This window comes from Pan troglodytes, chromosome 11 (genome assembly GCF_028858775.2).
Source record: "Pan troglodytes isolate AG18354 chromosome 11, NHGRI_mPanTro3-v2.0_pri, whole genome shotgun sequence".
In the NCBI taxonomy this organism is placed as follows: Eukaryota; Metazoa; Chordata; class Mammalia; order Primates; family Hominidae; genus Pan; species Pan troglodytes.
This window is the reverse complement of record NC_072409.2, coordinates 78,265,715-78,286,670: the sequence shown is the minus strand read 5'-3', so window position 1 is coordinate 78,286,670 and position 20,956 is coordinate 78,265,715. Positions and strand designations below refer to the sequence as shown.

The 20,956-nt window shown below is 40.0% G+C and overlaps 1 protein-coding gene across 1 annotated transcript in view; it reads left to right on the top strand.

Moving 5' to 3' along the window:
* Nucleotides 1–20,956, top strand: part of FRMPD1 (FERM and PDZ domain containing 1) — a 98,512-nt gene that overhangs the window by 45,498 nt on the left and 32,058 nt on the right. The window contains exons 3-5 of the mRNA XM_016960895.4: nt 13,684–13,841; nt 14,664–14,766; nt 17,607–17,652. Coding sequence (XP_016816384.1) covers nt 13,684–13,841; nt 14,664–14,766; nt 17,607–17,652 — 307 coding nt within the window. The remainder of the gene's footprint in view (nt 1–13,683; nt 13,842–14,663; nt 14,767–17,606; nt 17,653–20,956) is intronic.

Sequence of the window (20,956 nt, the reverse complement as noted above, 5' to 3'; positions counted from 1 at the left end):
ATCCTTTCCAGCTATTTGTCTTACTACTCTGCTTCCTTCACAGTGTGCTCCAGCTAAAGGAAACACTTATTATTCTACTACAAGCACCCTCTCTTCTCTTTCACCCCTTGGACCTGGGCTCCTGGGCCAGATCCCTTCCTCCCATCTCCATGTGGCCAGAACCCCCCACAGCTTAAGGCTTGGCTGAACTGCTGGGTCTTCCATGAAGCGTTCCTCTGTCTAGAGTCAGGGTGAATTTCTCCATAGGACCCCGTAGTATTTTATTTGTAGCATTGGCATTGTGCTCCCCCTGGTGTGTTCAACTTTTCGAGCCCATTCATTTCCTTTCTCCTAGACCTGCCTTCTGTGAGGTCAGGGAAAGTATTGGCCTCATCTCTATGGCCCAAAAGTGATTGTCTTGCATGAGTGTTGTAGGTGGTCAGGTAGTGCCTGATGAGTGAATGGAAAAACTGCTAAGCACATTGTTTCCCACAGTGGGGTCTGCAAAACCTAGTCCTGTGTGATGCTGCTCCATTAAAAGAGATTCTGTGGCCATACATGTTTGGGAAATGATGCATCCTATATCCTACTTCTGCCTTCCCTGACTTGGTGATTTATTATACACATTATGCATGTAATACAGATTAAAGGCTCTGAGAAGTCCCGCAGAAAAAGAGACCTGTTTAACTTGATGTTGCCTAGATATTTGACCTTGGAACCCTCTTAACATCTTGCCTTCTCACAGACTGTAAATGAAAGGTGACAACCATCACTGCTATCTAATTTTAGAATATTTTCAATACTATAAAAAGAAACCCTGTGCCCTTTAGCAGTCACTTCCTATTCTCCCCTCTGCCAGTCCCAGGTAACCACTAATTTACTTTCTTTTATTCTTTTTTGAGACAGAGTCTCACTCTGTTGCCCAGGACGGAGTGCAGTGGTGCGATCTCAGCTCACTGCAGCCTCTGCCTTCTGCCTCGTGTCTCAGCCTCCCGTGTAGCTGGGACTGCAGGCGCGTGCCACCATGCTACTGTCTATCTCTATAGATTTGTCTATCCTGGATATTTCACATAAATGGAATTATACAGTATGTGATCTTTTGTGACTGGCTTCTTTCGCTTAGCATAATATATTATTTTACTTACCATAATGTGTTCTTCTTTTGCTTATCTTCTTTTGCTTATCATACTGACATGGATCAGTATGACATGTCATAGTGTGGATTGGTATTTCATTCTTTTTTATTGTCAAATAATATTCCATTATGGAATATTTTCTTTGTTCATTCATCAGTTGTTTTAACATAAACATTTGGGTTGATATATAAAGCCAAATAAGAATAGATAGATAGATAGATAGATAGATAGATAGATAGATAGATATGTCTGTGATGTGAACATTTGAGTTGTTTCTACTTTTGGGCCATTATGAATAATGCTGCTATGAACAATTGTGTAAAAGTTTTTGTTTGAACATATATTTTCAGTTCTCCTGAGTATATACTTAGGAGTGGAATAGTTGGGCCACATAACAACTCTGTGTTTAGTCTTTTGAGGAACTGTCAGACTGTTTCCCAGAGTGGCCATACCATTCTACATTTCCACCAGCAGTATGTGAGAGTTCCAGTGCCTCTACATCTTTGCCAACACTTGCTGTTATCTCTTTTATTGTAGCCATCCTAGTAGGTGTGGAATGTTGTCTCATTGTGGTTTTTATCTGCATTTCCTTGGTAGTTAATGATATTAAACATCTTCCCATGTGTCTAGGGAGTTTTGCTTTCCAAGTGCTTGAGAAAGAGAAAAACAAAGAGAGAAAGTTTCCTGTCACTGCCCATGGAAGACATAATTTCCATGTTTCTAGGATAAATCATTTGTAGCCTTGTGTGAATTTCTTCTCATCTGTAATCTTTGGTGTCCTCAGATTACTAGAAAATGATCAATAACTGAAAAAGCTGAGTGAGGGGTAAATAATTTCGTTTCCTAGGAATAGACTAAATGGTACCACCTACCACCTTGTTGCCTGGTCAAGAAACCTGAGCATCATCCTGACTCCTTGAATCCCCTGCATCCACCCCATCAGCAGCTCCTATCAGTTTGCCTTCAGAACTGTCCACCTCTCTCTCCCTGGGACCCCCGCAAGGATCACTCACTTGCTTTTTCCCTGTTGCAGCAGATTCTCTACTCTGCAGCTATAGTGGACTTTTCGAAATGTAAAATGTTCCTGTCCCATGCTAGCTCCCAGCTCGACCCCACCCCGAACCATTCAGTGGCTCACCTACCATTTTGCCATGACCTACAAGTCTCTTCACAATCTCTCACCAGCCCAACTGTCCAGCCTCACCTTGTTCCTCTTCTTTCCTTGCTCACCGTTCTCCATTGTTTTGCCTTTTTTTTTTTTTTTTTAATATCTAGAAGTCATCGAGCTCTTTCCTATCTCAGGGATTTTGCACTTGCTGTTCAGTTGGCCTGGAAAGTTCTTTTACTTCCTGTTTTTATGACAGGTCCTTCTTCATCAGGTTAAATTTAAACATCACCTTCTTTAAGAGGCCTTTCCTGACCACCCAAGGCACAGGGAGTCCATTCTCTTGCTTGTTTCCTCCAGGGTACTTACCTGCTCATCACGCTTTATAATTATGTATATATTTATTTACCTGTTCATTATCACCTCTGCCATCATATGGCTTTTCTCCCACAACCTTCCTCTCATATATGAGACCAGGGACCCTGACTGTTTTGTTTCACAAAGTATCCTCAGCCCTAACAGAGTCCATAGTATGTAACGGACATTCAATAAATTTTTACTGATTAAGGGCTTTTATAGTAGGGGACTGTATTATTCATTGAAATATATTTAAAATGCCCATCCCTCCTTCTTCCAAAAGGAATTTTTAATGATTACAGTTTTAAAACGTGGGAAAATTAAAATAAGAAGTGTTAGAAATAGATTGCAAACCAATGAGACTAAGGATTTAGCATTTGAATACTAACATTAGCCCTGAATTTCCTGGTAGCTGGGGCAAGAAATCAAGGAAGTGTATTGAAATGTCCTCTATAGTGCAGAAGGAAGAAACACAGATAAGCATCTGTAGTCACATAATTTTACATGCATATTTTAGCAATTCTGTTTTGTTCTGACTTTTAAAAACTCAGTCGTTTCAGCCAGTTGTACTTGCTTTACTTGTCTTTGGCATTTTTTTCCCATAAAATTTAAACTCTATCTGTGGCTCTAAGTGAGTTGTCTAGGAGTAAATTAGTCAAAAATAACTATTTCCATTTCCAGGCATTACTAAACAAATTGATAACTTTTATACACACAGAGTAATGTTAGAGCTTTATAGAGAATCTTAAACAGATATTTTATTGAGGAATAGTGTCAACTTTCAAAGTTCCTGTGATTTCTTAAATTTTAGATTAATTTTCAGTAGGTGGTTATTGTTACAATCATTAGTCAAATTCAGTTGGTAGCCCTTAGTTTGAATGAGTGTCCCTGTTTGGGTAGGAGTAAACTGGTGAGACCTATAGTTACAGGAACGGGAAATTGTGCAGATATGATAAGGATGACTCCTCTGTTACCACTCGATTTCATATTCCAACAGAAAAATAACATTTACAGTATCAATGTTCTTTTAGAAATAGCTAACCTCGGCCAGGCCCAGTGGTTCATGCCTGTAATCCCAGCACTTTGGGAGACCATTCTGGCTAACACGGTGAAATCCCGTCTCTGCTAAAAAAAAAAACAAAAACAAAATTAGCCGGGCGTGGTGGCAGGCGCCTGTAGTCCCAGCTACTCAGGAGGCTGAGGCAGGAGAATGGCGTGAATCAGGGAGGCGGAGCTTGCAGTGAGCCGAGATCTCGCCACTGCACTCCAGCCTGGGTGAAAGAGCAAGACTCTGTCTCAAAAAGAAAAAAAAAAGAAAAGAAAAGAAATAGCTAACCTCCCAAAAGGTCTCTGTGACATGTTTTGAATTTCTGTGTAAATAATGCAATGCAAACTGCTTAATAAAAGCTGCAACACAGTGACATTACATCATAAACTAATTAATTTTTAACCTTTTGCTTTCAAATTGTCATCTTCTTTATAGCTTCGTATGACTACAGAAGTGATAAAATGACAAAGATTTGATGATAGTATATTTTTCCACTTAATATTACCAATTCTTCGGCTGGGCGTGGTGGCTCACGCCTGTAATCCCAGCACTTTGGGAAGCCAAGATGGGCAGATCACAAGGTCAGGAGTTCGAGACCAGCCTGGCCAACATAGTGAAACCCCATCTCTACTAAAAATACGAAAATTAGCTGGGCATTGTGGCGCGTGCCTCTAGTCCCAGCTACTTGGAAGGCTGAGGCAGGAGAATCTCTTGAACCTGGGAGGCGGAGGTTGTGTGAGCCAAGATCGTGCCACTGCACTCCAGCCTGGGCAATGGAGTGAGACTCTGTCTTAAAAAAAATAATAATACCAATTTCTTCTTTCCAGAAGTTTCCATTTTTATATAGTTAAATGGGATTCTTTTCCTTCACAATTTCTTTCATTGCTTCTAAGCTTACAAAAATCTTCATCCAATACAAGTTTTTCAATTCAATTTAATAGCTTAAAATGTTTATATTTAATTCTTTAAGTTGGAGTTTATTTTAGTATATGCTAGGAGATGACGATCTAACTGGATTGTTTTCCAAATTAGTAAGTAGTCATTCATATTACCATTAATTGTGAGTGATCTTTGCCTTCTTGATTCATTCTTTACTGACCCCTCCTTTATTGTATGTGAAATTCTGGCGTCTGTGAGTGGGAGATTGGACCTGTTTCTGGGCTGGCTATTCTGTTCCATTGATGTAACTGCCTACTTTTACACAGCTGTATTAAAATTACTTACATTACAATAGTATTATGCATCTCATTATCTTTTTTTTTTTTTTTTTTTTTTTGAGATATAGTTTCCCTCTGTTGCCCAGGCTGGAGTGCAGTGGTGCGATCTTGGCTTACTGCAACCTCCACCTCCTGGGTTCAAGCGATTCTCCTGCCTCAGTTGCCCGCGTAGCTGGGATTACAGATATGCGCCACCACACCTGGCTAATTTTTGTATTTTTTTAAATTTATTTTTGAGATGGAGTTTCACTCTTGTTGCCCAGGCTGGGGTGCAATGGTGCAACCTTGGATCACCGCAACCTCTGCCTCATAGGTTCAAGTGATTCTCCTGCCTCAGCCTCCCGAGTAGCTGGGGTTGCAGGCATGTACCACCACACCCGGCTAATTTTTGTATTTTTAGTAGAGATGGGGTTTCTCAATGTTGGTCAGGCTGGTCTTGAACTCCCGACCTCAGGTGATCCACCTGCCTCGGCCTCCCAAAGTGCTGGGATTACAGGTGTGAGCCACCACACCCGGCCTAATTTTTGTATTTTTAGTAGAGGCAGTGTTTCATGTTGGCCAGGCTGGTCTCGAACTCCTGACCTCAAGTGATCCACCTACCTTGGCCTCCCAAAATGCTGAGATTACAGGTGTGAGCCACCGTGACCAGCCTCATTACCTATTAAACTAAGCTTTTATTACTCTTCATTTTCAGTGCTTTTAGTCTTACCCACCTATTCTGTCATATGAAGTTTAGAATCATTTTATTATACTATTAAAACAAATAAGCATGAGATTTACTGAATTCTCTGTCTCTCTCTTTTTTTTTTTTCTGAGATAGGGTCTTGCTCTGTTGCCCAGGCTGGAGTACAGTGTTGTGATCTTGGCTCACTGCAACTGGCACCTCCCGGGTTCAAGTGAGTCTCGTGCCTCAGCCTCCTGAGTAGCTGGAATTACAGGCATGTGCCACCACGCCTGGCTAATTTTTGTATTTTTGGAAGATACGGGGTTTCACCATGTTGCCCAGGCTGGTCTTGAACTCCTGATCTGAAGTGATCTGCCCGCCTCAGCCTCCCAAAGTGTTAGGATTACAGGCATGAGCCACCGCACCCCACCAAGATTTACTAAATTCTCTTATGCTTAATCTAGAAATGTTAGTTTTATAGAGCAAGATCTAAAGAAGCATAAAGAACTTAATGCGACATCGTGCTTTCTTCACTGCTTGGTTGTATCCTCAGGGCTTGAAAAGATGATTTCTTTTAACTTGTCTTGAATGTTAATACTAATGAACATACATGCATGTCTACACACACAATGACACAAGGCACATACATGCATACATGTGTACACACCCATGCATGTATGCACACAGGCACACATATGCACATGTATGCATGCACGCGCACACACACACACACATATATACACATTTTGGCATCTTAGTGTCAGAAGCCCTTGCTGCTGGTTTTACACACTTTCCAAACTTACTTGGTTATTACAACTATAAGCAGTCTATTTACTAATTTTAAGAATGGTTTTGTTAAAACCTTTCTAATTCTGTTGACCTTTCTAATACTATTAATGGTGTAGAAAGACCCTTTTAGGCACCAATTTTTTTTTGTTGTGTCTTGACCCATAGGCAAAAGTAGAGAGATTTGAGGATAGTCTGGAAGTCTCCTGGACTGCATCTGCAGAGTTGCCATTATTTCCTGAATCCTGTTTTTAAAGTAATAACGCAAGAATTTCTCCTTTCAACTGTAGGAGCACTACCCTCACAATCTCCACAGTGAATGGCCCCCTAGAAACTGTTACAACCACAAGTGCATTCCTATGATTGTGATTACATGCTACATTTCCTTCTGGTACAGACTGATGCCTCTATTTCTGGTTTCTTTGAATCGTCTTTACGTTATGAAATCCAGTTTATACCAGATTTAGCTTTTAAAATCACTCAAGCTGGACATAATAAAGTGTTTAAACATAGATTCAAAATTGTTTCTCCACATCCTGCTGGAACTCGGAGGTGAATTCTTTGTTGTTACAGGATAGAGGTAGAATACATTTTCCAACATATCAGAGAGCAGATAAAAAGCCAGAGAATATGTGAAGTGCAATCAGTATCCATCTGGTAGTTTTCCTTTTCAGTGTTATTAACCAGCTCAATATAAACTTGTGAGCTATGAAAAGTAGAATTCATCTATGTGAGACTGTTTTCATGATAAATGTAACATGTTTGTTCTGGTTCTACCTTAGGGGAGATCCAGTAATCTGGCAGGAATTTCATTAGTGTAACTATAGGGCTTCTGTTCTTCCAGTGTAAGATCACAGAAATGACCTCACATTTATGGTTTGAAACGATTACAAAGGCAGCAGAAACATGTTTTGAGATCAGTGCTTAGTTTGATATTTATAAGATGCTTCAGAGGAGGAAATGTTGTTACAGAGATCATTTCCTTTAGCTTACTGTCAATATTAAATGTTCTCTATGAGGAGAGGCCACGGTTTGGTCATGTACTTAGGTTAATCCCTTTCCAAACAAAAGCTAGAACATGGCCTTTGGGGAAAATGTCAAATCCAGACTTTGGGCCAAAGCCACTGACACTGTCCAGGGATTAGTCAATACAGTGCAATGTCATTTGTCCACCATTGTGGAGGACCGCACTCTGCCAAATGGAAGATAACGGAGCCTGCCCATTTGAAAAGCATCAAAATGGATTCTGTTGAAACCCTGTAGTAAGGTTTGTTCTTTCTTTTGTTCTCCAAACAATTATTAACCCTACTCTATGGCTGGTACTGAGTTCAGCACATGGGACAAGAAATATGTGGTTCTTGCTACACAAACTAGTCCAGAGAGGACAAGAGACTTTGCACTGGTCTGTAGGTGCATTTTGTAGGAGATATTTCCACCAAAATCAGAAGACTGAGTAGGAGTTGGGCAGGTAGACAGCATGATTGGATATGTTGGGGAAATTGTGTGTATGTGTGTGCATGTGTGCACATGTACGTGTGTGTGTGTGTGTTTTGGAGGCAGGTGAGTTATTCTAGACAGAGGGAAGAGCTTGTCCAAAGGCCAATGTGTTTGAGGAACTTAGAGTAGGCTAGTTTGACTGGAACAAAAATATCAAAGAGAATGAATGACTTGGTCCTGGAGGCTGGAGTGATGGGCAGGAGCTGTATTAAGCCATATTCAGGATTTTGGATTATGCCATTCAGTCAGGGGAGACACATTAACAGAATTGTGTTTATAAATCAGTCTGGCTGCTAGATGGAGAATCATTCAGGAAAGATGAGAATGGAAAGTGGGGAGACCAGTTAGCAGCCTAGTAGAAACCTGTCAGTAGGGCTGGTGATGGGGCCTGAAACAGAATGGTGGCTGTGGAGATGGAAAGAAATGGACCCTTTTTGAGATCTTCTCGTGTTGTGAGTGATTTGAAGGATAAGAGTGGAGGAAAGTCAAGGATGACTCTGGGATTCTGGCTTGAGCAATTGTCATTATCCTTATGATACCATTTACTGAGCTCTGAGACACGGAGAAGATAAGTTCTGATTAGGGCAATAGTCATAGGGTTGAGCTATATATCGAGTTAAGCAAACATAAAGGAAAATGACAAAGTTTCATCTCTGTTACTTATATTCAAATTGCTGTTTATTACTGGTTGTATATGCATTTTCACTTTTCGCTAATTATATTAGAGGTACAACTACATTAGCAGTAACATATTAGATATGTACAGTATTTTGCTCATTTATTTGCCCAATAAGCACTGATGCTTCCCGTGAGCAAAGATCTTCACTTGACAAAGTGAGAAATACAGAGGTGGATAAAATGTGGTTCCTGTTTCCAAGGAATAAATAGTCTGTTAAGGGTAACAATATATGGAGTCAGATAACTTTAAATAAAGGTTTGGATGCTCGGGGCCATAAGAGAGGGTCAGAGCTCCAAGATGTGAGAACTTACGTCTGGCTAGGAAATCAGAGAAGGAAGATATGACCTTTGAGCTGGACCTTGACTTGGCCTCACACTTTCTGCAGAGGCAGTTGTGTGAGCCGAGGCCCAGGGGTAAAACTGTTAGAGGTAAGATCAGTCTGGAGTGAAGGCCTGGGAAGGGGAGTGGTGGGTGGATGCTGGCTAGGGACTGAAGCCTCAGGACACAGGTCCACGAAGGCAAGGTTGAGGAGTTTGGCTTTTGTTCTGTGGGTGGTGGGGAATTATTAGGAGGAGAATAATTCCAGTTCTCACTTAGGAAGGGTAAACCATAGCTTACACAGTGCCCTGGAAGGGTATTTTCTAGGTTGTGTTTCTTTGTATGTCTGAAGCTTATAGGCCCATAATACTTTTTGATGTAGAGTCTTCGAGGTCATTCTTTGTTGTGTTTGGTTTATCTATTCCCTATCGGGTTGTTTTGAGTTTTCCCACTATTCTAAATAAAGCTGAGATTGATATTTTTGAATACTTAAGAGCCAGGGTTTATTGAACTCATACTCTGTTCTAGAACTTTACTAGGCATGGGAGACATGGAGATGAATGGGTGCCACCCTTGTCTTCCAGGAACTCATGGTCCAGGATAAATAATATGATATTTTTTCCTTTGTGGTCATCACTTCAAGGAATACCGGTCAAAATGGTAACAGAAGATCAAATTTAAAATTTAAATTCATGGTACAGTTTCACCAATGATTTCCTAGAGAGATTGAATTGCCAGTTTGTATTGTCATTCTTTAATCTCAGGACTAGTACATGTTGGGCCTTATTATTTTTATTCATATTTGGTATGACACATAATAGTACTCCACAGCCCTTTCAGTTGTGCTTCTTTGATAAGGTTGTACATTTTCTGTGTTAATTTCCAGCTTGCTTTCTTCATGTGAGAGTTGTCAATTCACTTGCTTTGAGCATGTGAAATGTGGGTATCTACTATGTGTATTTATGCCCATTCTTCATATATTTGTATTATAAGCTTTCCCCACTTCAGGATTTTTTTTTTATTATTTTCAGCTGCTTTATTGATAGATAATTTACATACCATACAATTCCCCCATTTGAAGTGTACAATTCAGTGGTTCTTAGTGTATTCACAGATCTGCAACTGTCACAAGTCCATTTTGGAAGGTTTTCATCCCCCACAAAAGAAACCTATACCTATTAGCAGTGACTCCCAAACCTCCCAAACCTCCCTCCCTGAAGCCTTGGACAACCCCTAATCTACTTTCTGTCTCTATAGATTAGTCTGTTCTAGATATTTCATGTTAATGGAATCATACAATATGTGGTCATTTGTGACTGGCTTTCACTTAGCCAGATTCATCCATGTTTCATTCCTTTTTATTGCCAAATATTCTGTTGTGGAATATGGTATTTTATTTATCCATGTCGTTAGTTGATGGACATTCGAGTTGTTTCCACTTTTGGACATTTACAGAAAATGCTGCTATAAATATTCATGTGCAAGTTTTTGTGTAGACATTTATTTTCATTTCTCTCCAGTACATAACCAGGAGTGCAATTGCTGGATCATGTTGTACATCATGTTTAGTCTTTTAAGGAACTTCCAGACACTTAAAGGACTTTCTAGAATTTCTATTCAGTTTCATTGGTGAAAGCCACACTATGCAGTTTTGATTATTGCCTTTGTCTGAAAGGTGTGCTTACTTTTCAACTGTAACTTTTCTGAAATCTAAGTATTTCTGATAGAAATTTAGAGTTCAAATCGATATGCGCTGTAAGTGTAAAATAGACCCTGGATTTTGAAGACTTAATATGAAAGAATGCAAAATCTCTCATCAATAATTTTTTGTATTAATTACAAGTTGAAATGATACTATTTTGGATATATTGAGTTAAATAAAATATATGTTATTAAAATTTATTTCACTTATTTTTTTCCTGTTTTTATGTAGCTATTAGAAAACTTAAATTTACATATGCAGTGTGTATATTTCATTTGGACCGCACTGCTCTAGAAGCAGTGCTAGTGTGCCTATTGAAGAAAGTAGCTGCAATTTGAAACCTGCTTCCCAGCTGTATGACTTTAAGCAAGTTAAAATCTCTCAGAGCAAGATTTAGTCTTTTCACCTATAAAACAGGAATAATAATTGTACCCACCTCAAAAGTTTGAGGGTTGAGTGAGATATATATATATATATATATAAAATGTTAAATCACTCCCTAAAATATAGTTAGTATTCATAAATGTTATTATTATTGTCATTATTGATGTGATTACCATCAATTTGTCAAGTTGTTTTTTAATCTGGAAGAATTTTTTATTTATATTACATTAAATCTCTATTTAATTTAGAACTTTTTTTTTTTTGATACTTAGTGTTTCCATCCAGGAACCCAGCATAACTTTAACCCAATTATTGTGTTTTCCTTTATTGCTTTAAGGAAAGTTATATTATTTTCTTTAAATAAATCCTTCTTCCCCTGAATTACATTAGTACACATCACTAGTTTTGTTACTTGAATCCTTTCTTGGCATTTTCTAGCTATTTAGCATTCACTCATTAAGAATGCCTAACACCGAATGTACATTCAGCTAATCTGCTTTTAATGAATTGTTTAATGCTTTTTGTGGCTGTGTTTTGTGTTTTTATCCTGCATCTCCACTAAACTTATCTTCTGGCACTAAAAATTTTCTTTGTTCATCATTTTCTGTGTGAATGTCATCTGCTACAAAACAAAAAAATAATAATAAGGTGGTACTTTTCCATTCCTGTGCTCATTGTTCCTCTTGTCATTTTTCCTTCCCTGATAACTATTATTAGCATTTATCCTACTACATTAAATAAAACACCAAATTGTTTGTTTGTTTGTTTTTGAGATAGTCTCGCTCTGTCACCCAGGCTGGAGAGCAGTGGCATGATCTCAGCTCACTGCAACCTCAGCCTCTTGAGTAGCTGGGACCACAGGTGTACACCACCAAGTCCTGCTATTTTTTTGTATTTTTAATAGAGACAGGGTATTGCCATGTTGCCCAGGCTGGTCTTGAGCTCCGGGACTCAAGTGATTAGCTAGCCTCAGCCTCCCTAAGTGCTGGGATTACAGGCATGAGGCACTGCACCTGTAATGTCAAATGTTGATTTTTGACTTTTAGTATAGAGTGTTATTTATTGCATTTAGAAAAACCTTTTTATAGCTCTAAATGTTTTTTTAAAAATCAGGAATAGGCTGGGTGCGGTGGCTCCTGCCTGTAATCCCAGCACTTTGGGTGGCTGAGAGGCAGATCACTTGAGCTCAGAAGATTGAGACCAGCCTGGACAACATGGGGAAACCCCATCCCTACTAAAAATACAAAAAATTAACCGGGTGTGGTAGCACGAGCCTGTAGTCCCAGCTACTCAAGAGGCTGAGGCATGAGAACCGCTTGAACCAGTGAGCTGAGATCATGCCACTGCACTCTAGCCTGAGTGACAGAGTAAGACCCTCTCTCAAAATAAATAAATAAATAAATAAATAAATAAAAGAATGAAAAAAAAATCAGGAAGAGCTATGGGCTTTATTTAGTGTGAATTTTCAGTTTTCTGTTTCTTCCCTCTCATTAGGTCTCTCTGCTGCTCCAGCTCAGTATTACCTACATGCTGGCCTAGAAGAAAGACTCCCTCTGCTTCTAGGTTGTGTGGGCTGGGTCATCTATTCATACAGATCCTAAATTTGCTCTAAGTCAGGGCCTAGGGGGGATCCTTGGTGGATAGTGTACACGAGACTTTGGACTTGTGCTTGTCACTTACATTTTGGCTCTGTGAGACAGTTTTTCATATTTCCGGATCCTTGTTGAAACTGGAGATCATTATAAATGAGAGGGAGATGATTTTCAGATAAGTGAGGGCCTATTGCATTAGGCAGGGTTCCTGAAAGTGTTTGGTAAATGGATGAGAATAAATGATAGACCTTAACCGCAGAGCCCCAAGACAGCTGTTACTCCTTCACATTTCTGTTGTTTATAATGACAATAAACACCTCATCCCATCACTATTTGACCTTCCTCAGAAAGAACCACTGACTGTTAGAGGGAAAAATCATTTGCCACAGACGAATGACAACTAACTTGTGACTCGCTTTGTGGTTTCTCTCTTTGAGAGTTAGAAAATAATACTTTCCTGCTTTTAAGGAACATACATGTTTTAAAAGTTGATATAGAGGGAGTCCTTGCTATCCGAGATTTTATATTGGAAACCTTGCAGTTACAAAGCTTAAAGGGAAGCAAAATTCATCATAAAGAAACAAAGAAAAAAATCACCAAAGACAAAATCTTGCTATAAAATTATCCGTCATCAAACATCTGAACCTGACAACTCCTTGTTTCTGCTCACCGTCCATGTTTTTCCTCTCCTGTACCTCTGACTCCAGCAGTATGTCCTGCCTGGGATGCCCATCTGCCTGTTCTTCTGTCAGTCCGTCCATCCATCCCTCCATCCATCCATCCATTCATTGATTCACTCAGCAGCAGTTATTGAATATTTTCTGTGTGCCAGGATCTGGGCTGTATAGGTATACCCTAGACATGTCTCAGAGTGCAGCTCAAATGCCACCTCTTCCAAGTACCAGATGCGTCCCTGATTCCCTATTCCCTGCCCTACAAAGGTGAAACTGCTCTCCCCCTTCTCTGTGTGTCCATAGCACTTCCTGGGCGCTTTCTAGATATTTAGCATTAGCTCATTAAGAATGCCTGGCAATACGACTTCTCTTTTAGAGGACAGTCCTAAGTTCTGCTAGTGGCGTTTGTGTCTTATTTGTCTCAAGAGGAGAATTGGTGTCTGCTCAGCTCTGCATCTTTCTCCATGATGCTTAGAGCTGACCCAGTTCGTGACCAACAACTGGAGTCTTCTCTTTCTCTTTTTTACATACTCCTTCTCTTCCAGGGCTAAAGTTGCTGCAGCTGATGGGCCCGCCAGGAACCCAACTCAGACCCTCATCCCTGTGCGACACACAGTAAAGATAGACAAAGACACCCTCCTCCAGGACTATGGATTTCACATTTCTGAGAGCCTTCCCCTTACAGTGGTGGCTGTCACAGCAGGTAGGGGATGACTGGGAAATGAGAAAGGAGTTTGGTTTCTTAAGGGGAAATAGCCCCAAATCTCCCCGATCTCTCTATCCTATGACAAAATGCAGAAAATCCTACCTGGGAAGTTAGAAAAGGCACACCTAATTCTGTCTTGGGCTTTGCACCTTACTTTGATGATGGGAGGGAGGAAGCCTCAAGTGCACTTGCCGCTCCAAACCCCAGGCTCCCACTGGCCTTGGCTAGGGCGTTGCCCACCCTTGGCTCCCTGGCTGGTCTCAGGGGCAGTGAAAGTGTTTGGCTAAGCTAGCCCTCCTCTTTGAACCCCACACGCTCCTAGCTGGGGATACTTTCTGGTCAGACAGTAATAGAAACCACTGATTTGTTTTCATTTGAACCTTGTGAAATACAGGCTGTACCAGGATGGAGAGGAGCAGGTGGGGAAAGTCCAGTGCTTGTTTTCATAATTGAGGTGTGTTAATCTGGGATTCGTTAAAATGTATTGATTTCTATTTACAACACATACACACCAGAGTTTTTTAGAGATGAATGGAGTAGATTTACTGGCCAACTTTATTGATTTAGGTTTCTGCTAGTTTTCTTTCTCAGGACAGTCTTCTAACATCCCTGGAAGTTGGTGATAGATGATAGGTACATTATCCATGGTTTATAAACAGGAAAATTAAGATCCACATGAGCCCAAGCCTGACTGAAGGCGGGGGAGTGAGCCAGTGCCCCTGGGAACTGGATCAGGTTGCCATTTAACTGTGCCGCTATTACACATAGAGTCTGGCTCCTCCCGGCATGAGCACCAATTACTTATTTTCTGTCCAACAGGAGGCTCTGCTCACGGCAAGCTTTTCCCTGGTGATCAGATCCTCCAAATGAACAATGAGCCTGCTGAAGACCTTTCCTGGGAACGAGCAGTCGATATTCTCAGGTACTAAATGGTCTTCCATCATCTACAGAATTGCACAGATTATCAAAGAGCAAAGATGGGCAACAGGAATGGCATAACTGATCCCCTGATTTTAATAAGGCTAAGTCTCCTTTAAAGCAGCAAAAACAGCCTCGTTTTAGAGTTCCATCTATGAAAACGGCTTCTTGTTAGTGGCTGTCACAGTCCACTCTCTCTCACTTGCCTACAAAAGAGCTTGGGAGGCACAGAGTGCTGTACTTGTCAAAGCCCTGCTATGCCCAAGACACCGTGCTAAGCATGCAGGGAATGTAATGATCATAAATAACCCACAGGCCCTACCCTCTAAGGATTTATAGGCACGTTGTAACATATGCCAAAGATTGAACTAAATTGATACCAAATCTGTTCTTCTTTATCCCTCTTGATATATCTTCTTAAATATAATTGCAGGTGCCTCTTGGTTGGCATATATGTAGTTTCATTGATGTAGCACCTCCAAACCTTCTGTCTGGTGTCATTGTGACTTATGAAAATGCCTTGCTTTTTACCTAGACAATGATTTCCTGAGACCAGGGCTCAGTGGGTGCTCAGTTAGATGAGTGAATATGGTTAGCGCTGGGAATTGGCAACCCAGACTTTAAGACGGAGGAGTGCCATTGATAGGAGTGAAGAGGACAAGCAGACATTTTAAGGGCACATGAAGCTTTGGCTTTTAAATTTTTCACTCAACATTGTTCTAATGACTAGTATAAAGACAGACGAGAAGCAGAGGTAGATGAAAGCTAACTTGAAGATATATATATATATATAAAATTCAGTTTGTGCTTTTTCATGAATGGCTGATCTGGCTTTGGGGTGGTATTAATTGTTTTTTTTCCCTTTTTTTTTTGAGATGGGGACTTGCTGTGTTGCCTAGGCTGGTCTCAAACTCTTGGGCTCAAGTGGTCTTCCCATCCCAGCTACTCGGGTGGCTGAGGCAGGAGAATCGCTTGAACCCGGGAGGCAGAGGTTGCAGTGGGCCACGATCGTACCACTGCACTCCAGCCTGGGTGACAGAGTAAGACTCCATCTCAAAAAAAAAGAGAAAGAAAAAGAAAAGAAAAGCCGAGGAAATACACTGTAAATGCTGGTGAGTCCTCCAACTTGGGCAGAAGTTGTAGGCTGACAAAACAGAGAAGGGCCCAGAAATATTTCAGTTGTGTCTTTAATGCTGGGTAAAATTTGGTCCAAAAGATGGAGGTGAAGGGTGATTCAGGCAAAGAGGTAAACAGAAGCAACCGGGTGGGAAGTAGGGGCTGCTGAGCAGTTCAGTTTGCCTGGAGAAAAGTTTTAGGAAGTGAAGTCCAGATGATAGAAGGTCTTGAATGCCAACACAGCATGTTTCAGTGTGATTCTCCCCCTAGAAGGGCGAGCAGTTGAAGGCTTCTGAGCAGGGATGCATGACTTGAGGTGTGCTGTGCATCTGTACCCTCTGCTGTGTTTTGCATGTGAGAATCCCAGGATGCCTTACTTTTTTTAAGCTTAGTTCCCAGTGTCTAAAACCAGCATGTATTATTCAGTGTCACGTGTAAGAGGTAAAACACAAAGCAAAACAAAAAGATACAACAACAATGCCAAGAAAACATCTCAAATTCCTCCAAATAGCTATGAGGCCAGTATGTCCTTTTAGAGCACTTGCATTTGGGTTTATTGTGATTTATCTCAGAAAAGGCCTGTTCTCATTTAAAATGGAAAAGAGGAAGTCCCTAGACACTTAGACATCTTGGGTTGAGTTTATCCATTTGAGGAAATAACACACCAGCAGCAATTGGCCTAAATGTTCATATTGCAAGAAGTCAAATGAAATTATTTTGCCAACTGCTTCTCCATGGTAGCAGTGGCAAAGAGAAAGGAAAATATGATCGATTTTCTCTGTTCTGGCCGCCAATATAAAGTAGAGGTTAAGCAGTTATCTGCTTGATTTGATCACTTTTGAAATCTAAGAGATAATGCAAGACAAAGATGTCTACTATCTTGATTATATGATTGGGCTCATTACACTGACTTTGTGTGCCCAAACACCATAAACTCTTTGGCTTTTATCTGATAAACGTTATCCACAGACATTCATTCTATTTAGTGAAATGTTTAGCCTGAGTTTTATGAAATAGCAACCTGAGTTATCTGTGTTATTGCCATATTTTCTCCTAAAAATTTTTTTGGGGTTGGGCACGGTGGCTCACACCTGTAATCCCAGCACTTTGGGAGGCCGAGGTGGGCAGATCACCAGGTCAGGAGTTTGAGACCAGCCTGACCAACATGGTGAAATCCCATCTCTACTAAAAAATTAGCTGGGTGTGGTGGCGGGTGCCTGTAGTCCCAGCTACTTGGGAGGCTGAGGCAGAATTCTTTGAACCCGGGAGGCGGAGGTTGCAGCGAGCCAAGATTGCGCCATTGCATTCCAGCCTGGGCAACAGGGCAAGACTCTGTCTCACAAAAAAAAAAAAAAAAAATTGGGGGACATAAATCTATCTGGTTGTCACTGGATGAGTTCTTCATTGTATAGGACTAAATTAAGGCTAAGTGCCTTAATTAATGTTGTGGCTGTAGATATAGACTAGATGGTAGAGGTGAACTTACGAAGATTCCCTCCAGGTGGGAGGAGCTCTCTGGGTCAGCTTAAGTTCCTTTGCAGGTTGCTGCATTTCCCAATATCTTTCTCAGTTTTGCTGAGCCAAAAAAGCTAAGGCAAAGGAGGCTGCTTGATACTCATCCTGCCAGTTTTTTTGACCCTAACACACATGCTCACACATGTATGCATGCACGTGCATCCATCATGCAGAACGACTAAATGTTTTTGTCTTTATTCTTTCTTTTTTCAGGGAAGCAGAAGATTCTCTTTCAATCACAGTTGTTCGCTGCACGTCGGTAAATCTCTTTCTATGTCCTGTGTGTTAGTTTCACCATTCTTGGCCCTAAGACCCTGTTCCCCCAGAGGATATCCCTCATAAAGTAAGCGGGGAAGGCAAAGGGTGGAGGGTGACAGCTGCCTGGCAGTGGGTGGCCAGTCAGTCCATGTTATCTGAAGACCTCCTCCATGCAAGTACTGTGGAGGAAACAGATATGGTGCAGGCCTCAAGAATTTATGGTCCAGCTGAGGAGATGGACCTATGGCTATGCACAGTAGGATGATGGTAAGGGCACCAGACTGGAGTTTCAAGACAGGTTTGAGTGGTATGACTTTGGGAAAATCATTTAGTTTCAGTTTTCACTTTTGTAAAATAGTCATGACAATAACTGCCTTGTCTGTTTAATGGGTTGTTAGAAGGACCAAATGAGATGTTGGATATGAAAGTATTTTATCAGTTCTGAGGCTCACCACACGGCAAGGTGTGGCATAGATGATGCACAGGGAGGAAGCGGCAATCCTAAACCACCACAGGCCGAGGAGCTCCTTATGTATTATTTAGGGAAAGTATATAATCAAATTTTCAAAGGAAAAACTACTAAGGAGATAGTTTTTCAAAAGTTGATAGAAAATTTTCATTGTGAGAAACTTTAATATGTACTTCTTAGCCTTGGCCACAAATAGACCAAAATAAAAAAAGAGGGGCATAGAGAATTTTAATAATGCATTTAATAATCTAATTTAATTGACCACATACCAGGCTACCAAGAAAACTCAATAAATTCCCCAAATGAAAAACTGTGCAGGTCCCTTTTTCCGAATATAATAAAATAGAAGCTAATAACTATTAAAAATTCAATTAAAAACCATTCAGCCATTTGGAAATAAAAATGTAATTTCCTAAGTAAAGATTGAGTCAAATAGAAAAAGAAAAACTATCATTATAGACTATTTAGAAAATAATTGAAAATTAAAACTGTACTTCTTTTATTTTTTCTTGAGACGGAGTCTCACTCCCGTCGTGCAGACTGGAGTGCAATGGTGTGATCTCAGTTCACTGCAACCTCCACCTCCTGGGTTCAAGTGATTCTCCTGCCTCAGCTTCCCAAATAGCTGGGATTACAAGCACCCGCCACCATGGTGAGCTAATTTTTGTATTTTTAGTAGACACAGGGTTTCGCCACATTGGCCAGGCTGGTCTTGAACTCCTGACCTCAGGTGATCCATCTGCCTCGGCTTCCCAAAGTGCTGGGATTACAGGCGTCATCCACCATGCCAGGCCAGAACTGTACTTCTTAAAACTAATTATGTGCAGTTGAAGCTATACTCAGAGTAAAATTCATGGCCTTGAGTGTTTTTATCATTTAATACAGAAGTAAATCAATTAAATATTCAGTGCAAGAAGTTAGAAGAAAAGATTAATAAAACAAACATAAAGCAGAATAAATTAATAAAAATTAAAATATAAATGATCATCTGGAAAACAGAAAGATTGTAATGTTGTTAAGTCCAAAAGCTATTTCTTTAAAGACAAAAGTTATATAAAATACAAAAACCTTAAGGGAAAGAGATATGGGAGTCTCATGTGGAGGAAACTAGACTATTACTGACATATATTAAAAAATAACATAAAAGGAGATACATACTATGCTCCTTGATGGGAAGACTAAGTATTATTAATATATCAGTTATTATATTAATATATGTACTTAATACAAATTCAAGCAAACTCTTACGGGACTTTCATTTGGATTTAACAAAGTATATCAAAGTGAGACTTATCTCAAGAAAACCTTTTTTAAAAAGGATAATGAGGATGGCCTTGATAGGCAGGTTTAAAAACGAACAAAGCTACAATTATTAAAACAGTATGATATTGGTGAAATGTTGAACATGTCAACATAATCAGATAAAAAGTTCAAGAGTAGATGCTAGTATAGGAACATAGTATGTGAGGCTGGGTGCAGTGGCTCATGCCTGTAATCCCAGCATTTTGGGAGGCTGAGGGTGGCGGATAGCTTGAGCTGAGGAGTTCAAGACCAGCCTGGGCAACATGGCAAAATCCCATCTCTACAAACACAAAAACAAAAACAAAATGATTATAGCTGGCAGGGGCTTAGGTGAGAGAATCGCTTGAGCCCAGGAAGTCGAGGCTGCAGTGAGCTGAGATCGCACCACTGCACTCCAGCCTGGGTGACAAGGTGAGACCATATATATATATATATATATATATATATATATATATATATGTATGTAGAGAGAGAGAGACCATATATAGAGAGAGACCTATATATATATGACCATTTATATATAACTATATATAGTGTGCATGTGTATATATATATAGTTTGTGAAAAACATAGCATTCCAAATCTGTGGGAGAAAAGGCAATTATTCAAGAAATCAAACTTGGACATTTGTTTAAGTATTTGGAAAAAATACAGTCTCAACTCTAAAAATGCAAACAATATGGATGGATGTCTGTCTGGTCATAGGCTGTAGAAAGGTTGCCTACGCATTTAGGGCGTGGAAGGAAGCACAGTGGAACAAAGGTGATTTGATTACATGAAAATATAAACCTTCTGTGGTCCAAACACTTCATAAACTAGAAAGCAGAGAAATTGTTGTCTCCTCTCTGTATTTGACAAATGTTATCTTTTGTTTTTATTTCTTGGAAATAGAGTAGGAAAAAACCTACCTAATGAGGATGAAGATGTTTGCCATAAATATGTCAGACCAAGTATTTTAGGTATCGATAAATGGAAGTTCTTCTATTCTTAACAGAATTTGTCTATTAAATAATATGAAACCAATATGGAAACAGGGAAATCTAATCAGTATAAATGGTAGTGAAGGTGTTAGGTCCTTTTTGTTTAGCTGGTTATCATCTCATTGGAGAGTATCTTAATCTTAATCAGGCAGGTTTTTTCCTGATCTGTTTCCAAGAAATGAGCAAAAGAAAATACTTAATGTAGTGAGCAAGGGCAACAGCATAGAGCTGAATCCTTTAAATAATAAAAAGTATGGGAAGGTAAAAATTGGTATGTGTCCAGTACCACTCCTGAGATTCCTACAAGATTTCCAGGAAGAGAGGAACGTGCTCTGGAGGTCTCTCGGGGAGAACTGGCATTAGCCCAGTCTGTGGCCACCAGTGCCTCTGAGAAATGCCCTAAATATTGGCTAGCCTGCTCCTGGGCCTCTCACCAGAACTGCTCCGAAGAAGTTTATTTTATTTTATTTTATTTTGTTTTGTTTTATTTTATTTTATCTTATTTTATTTATTTTTGAGATGAAGTCTTGCTCTGTCACCCAGGCTGGAGTGCA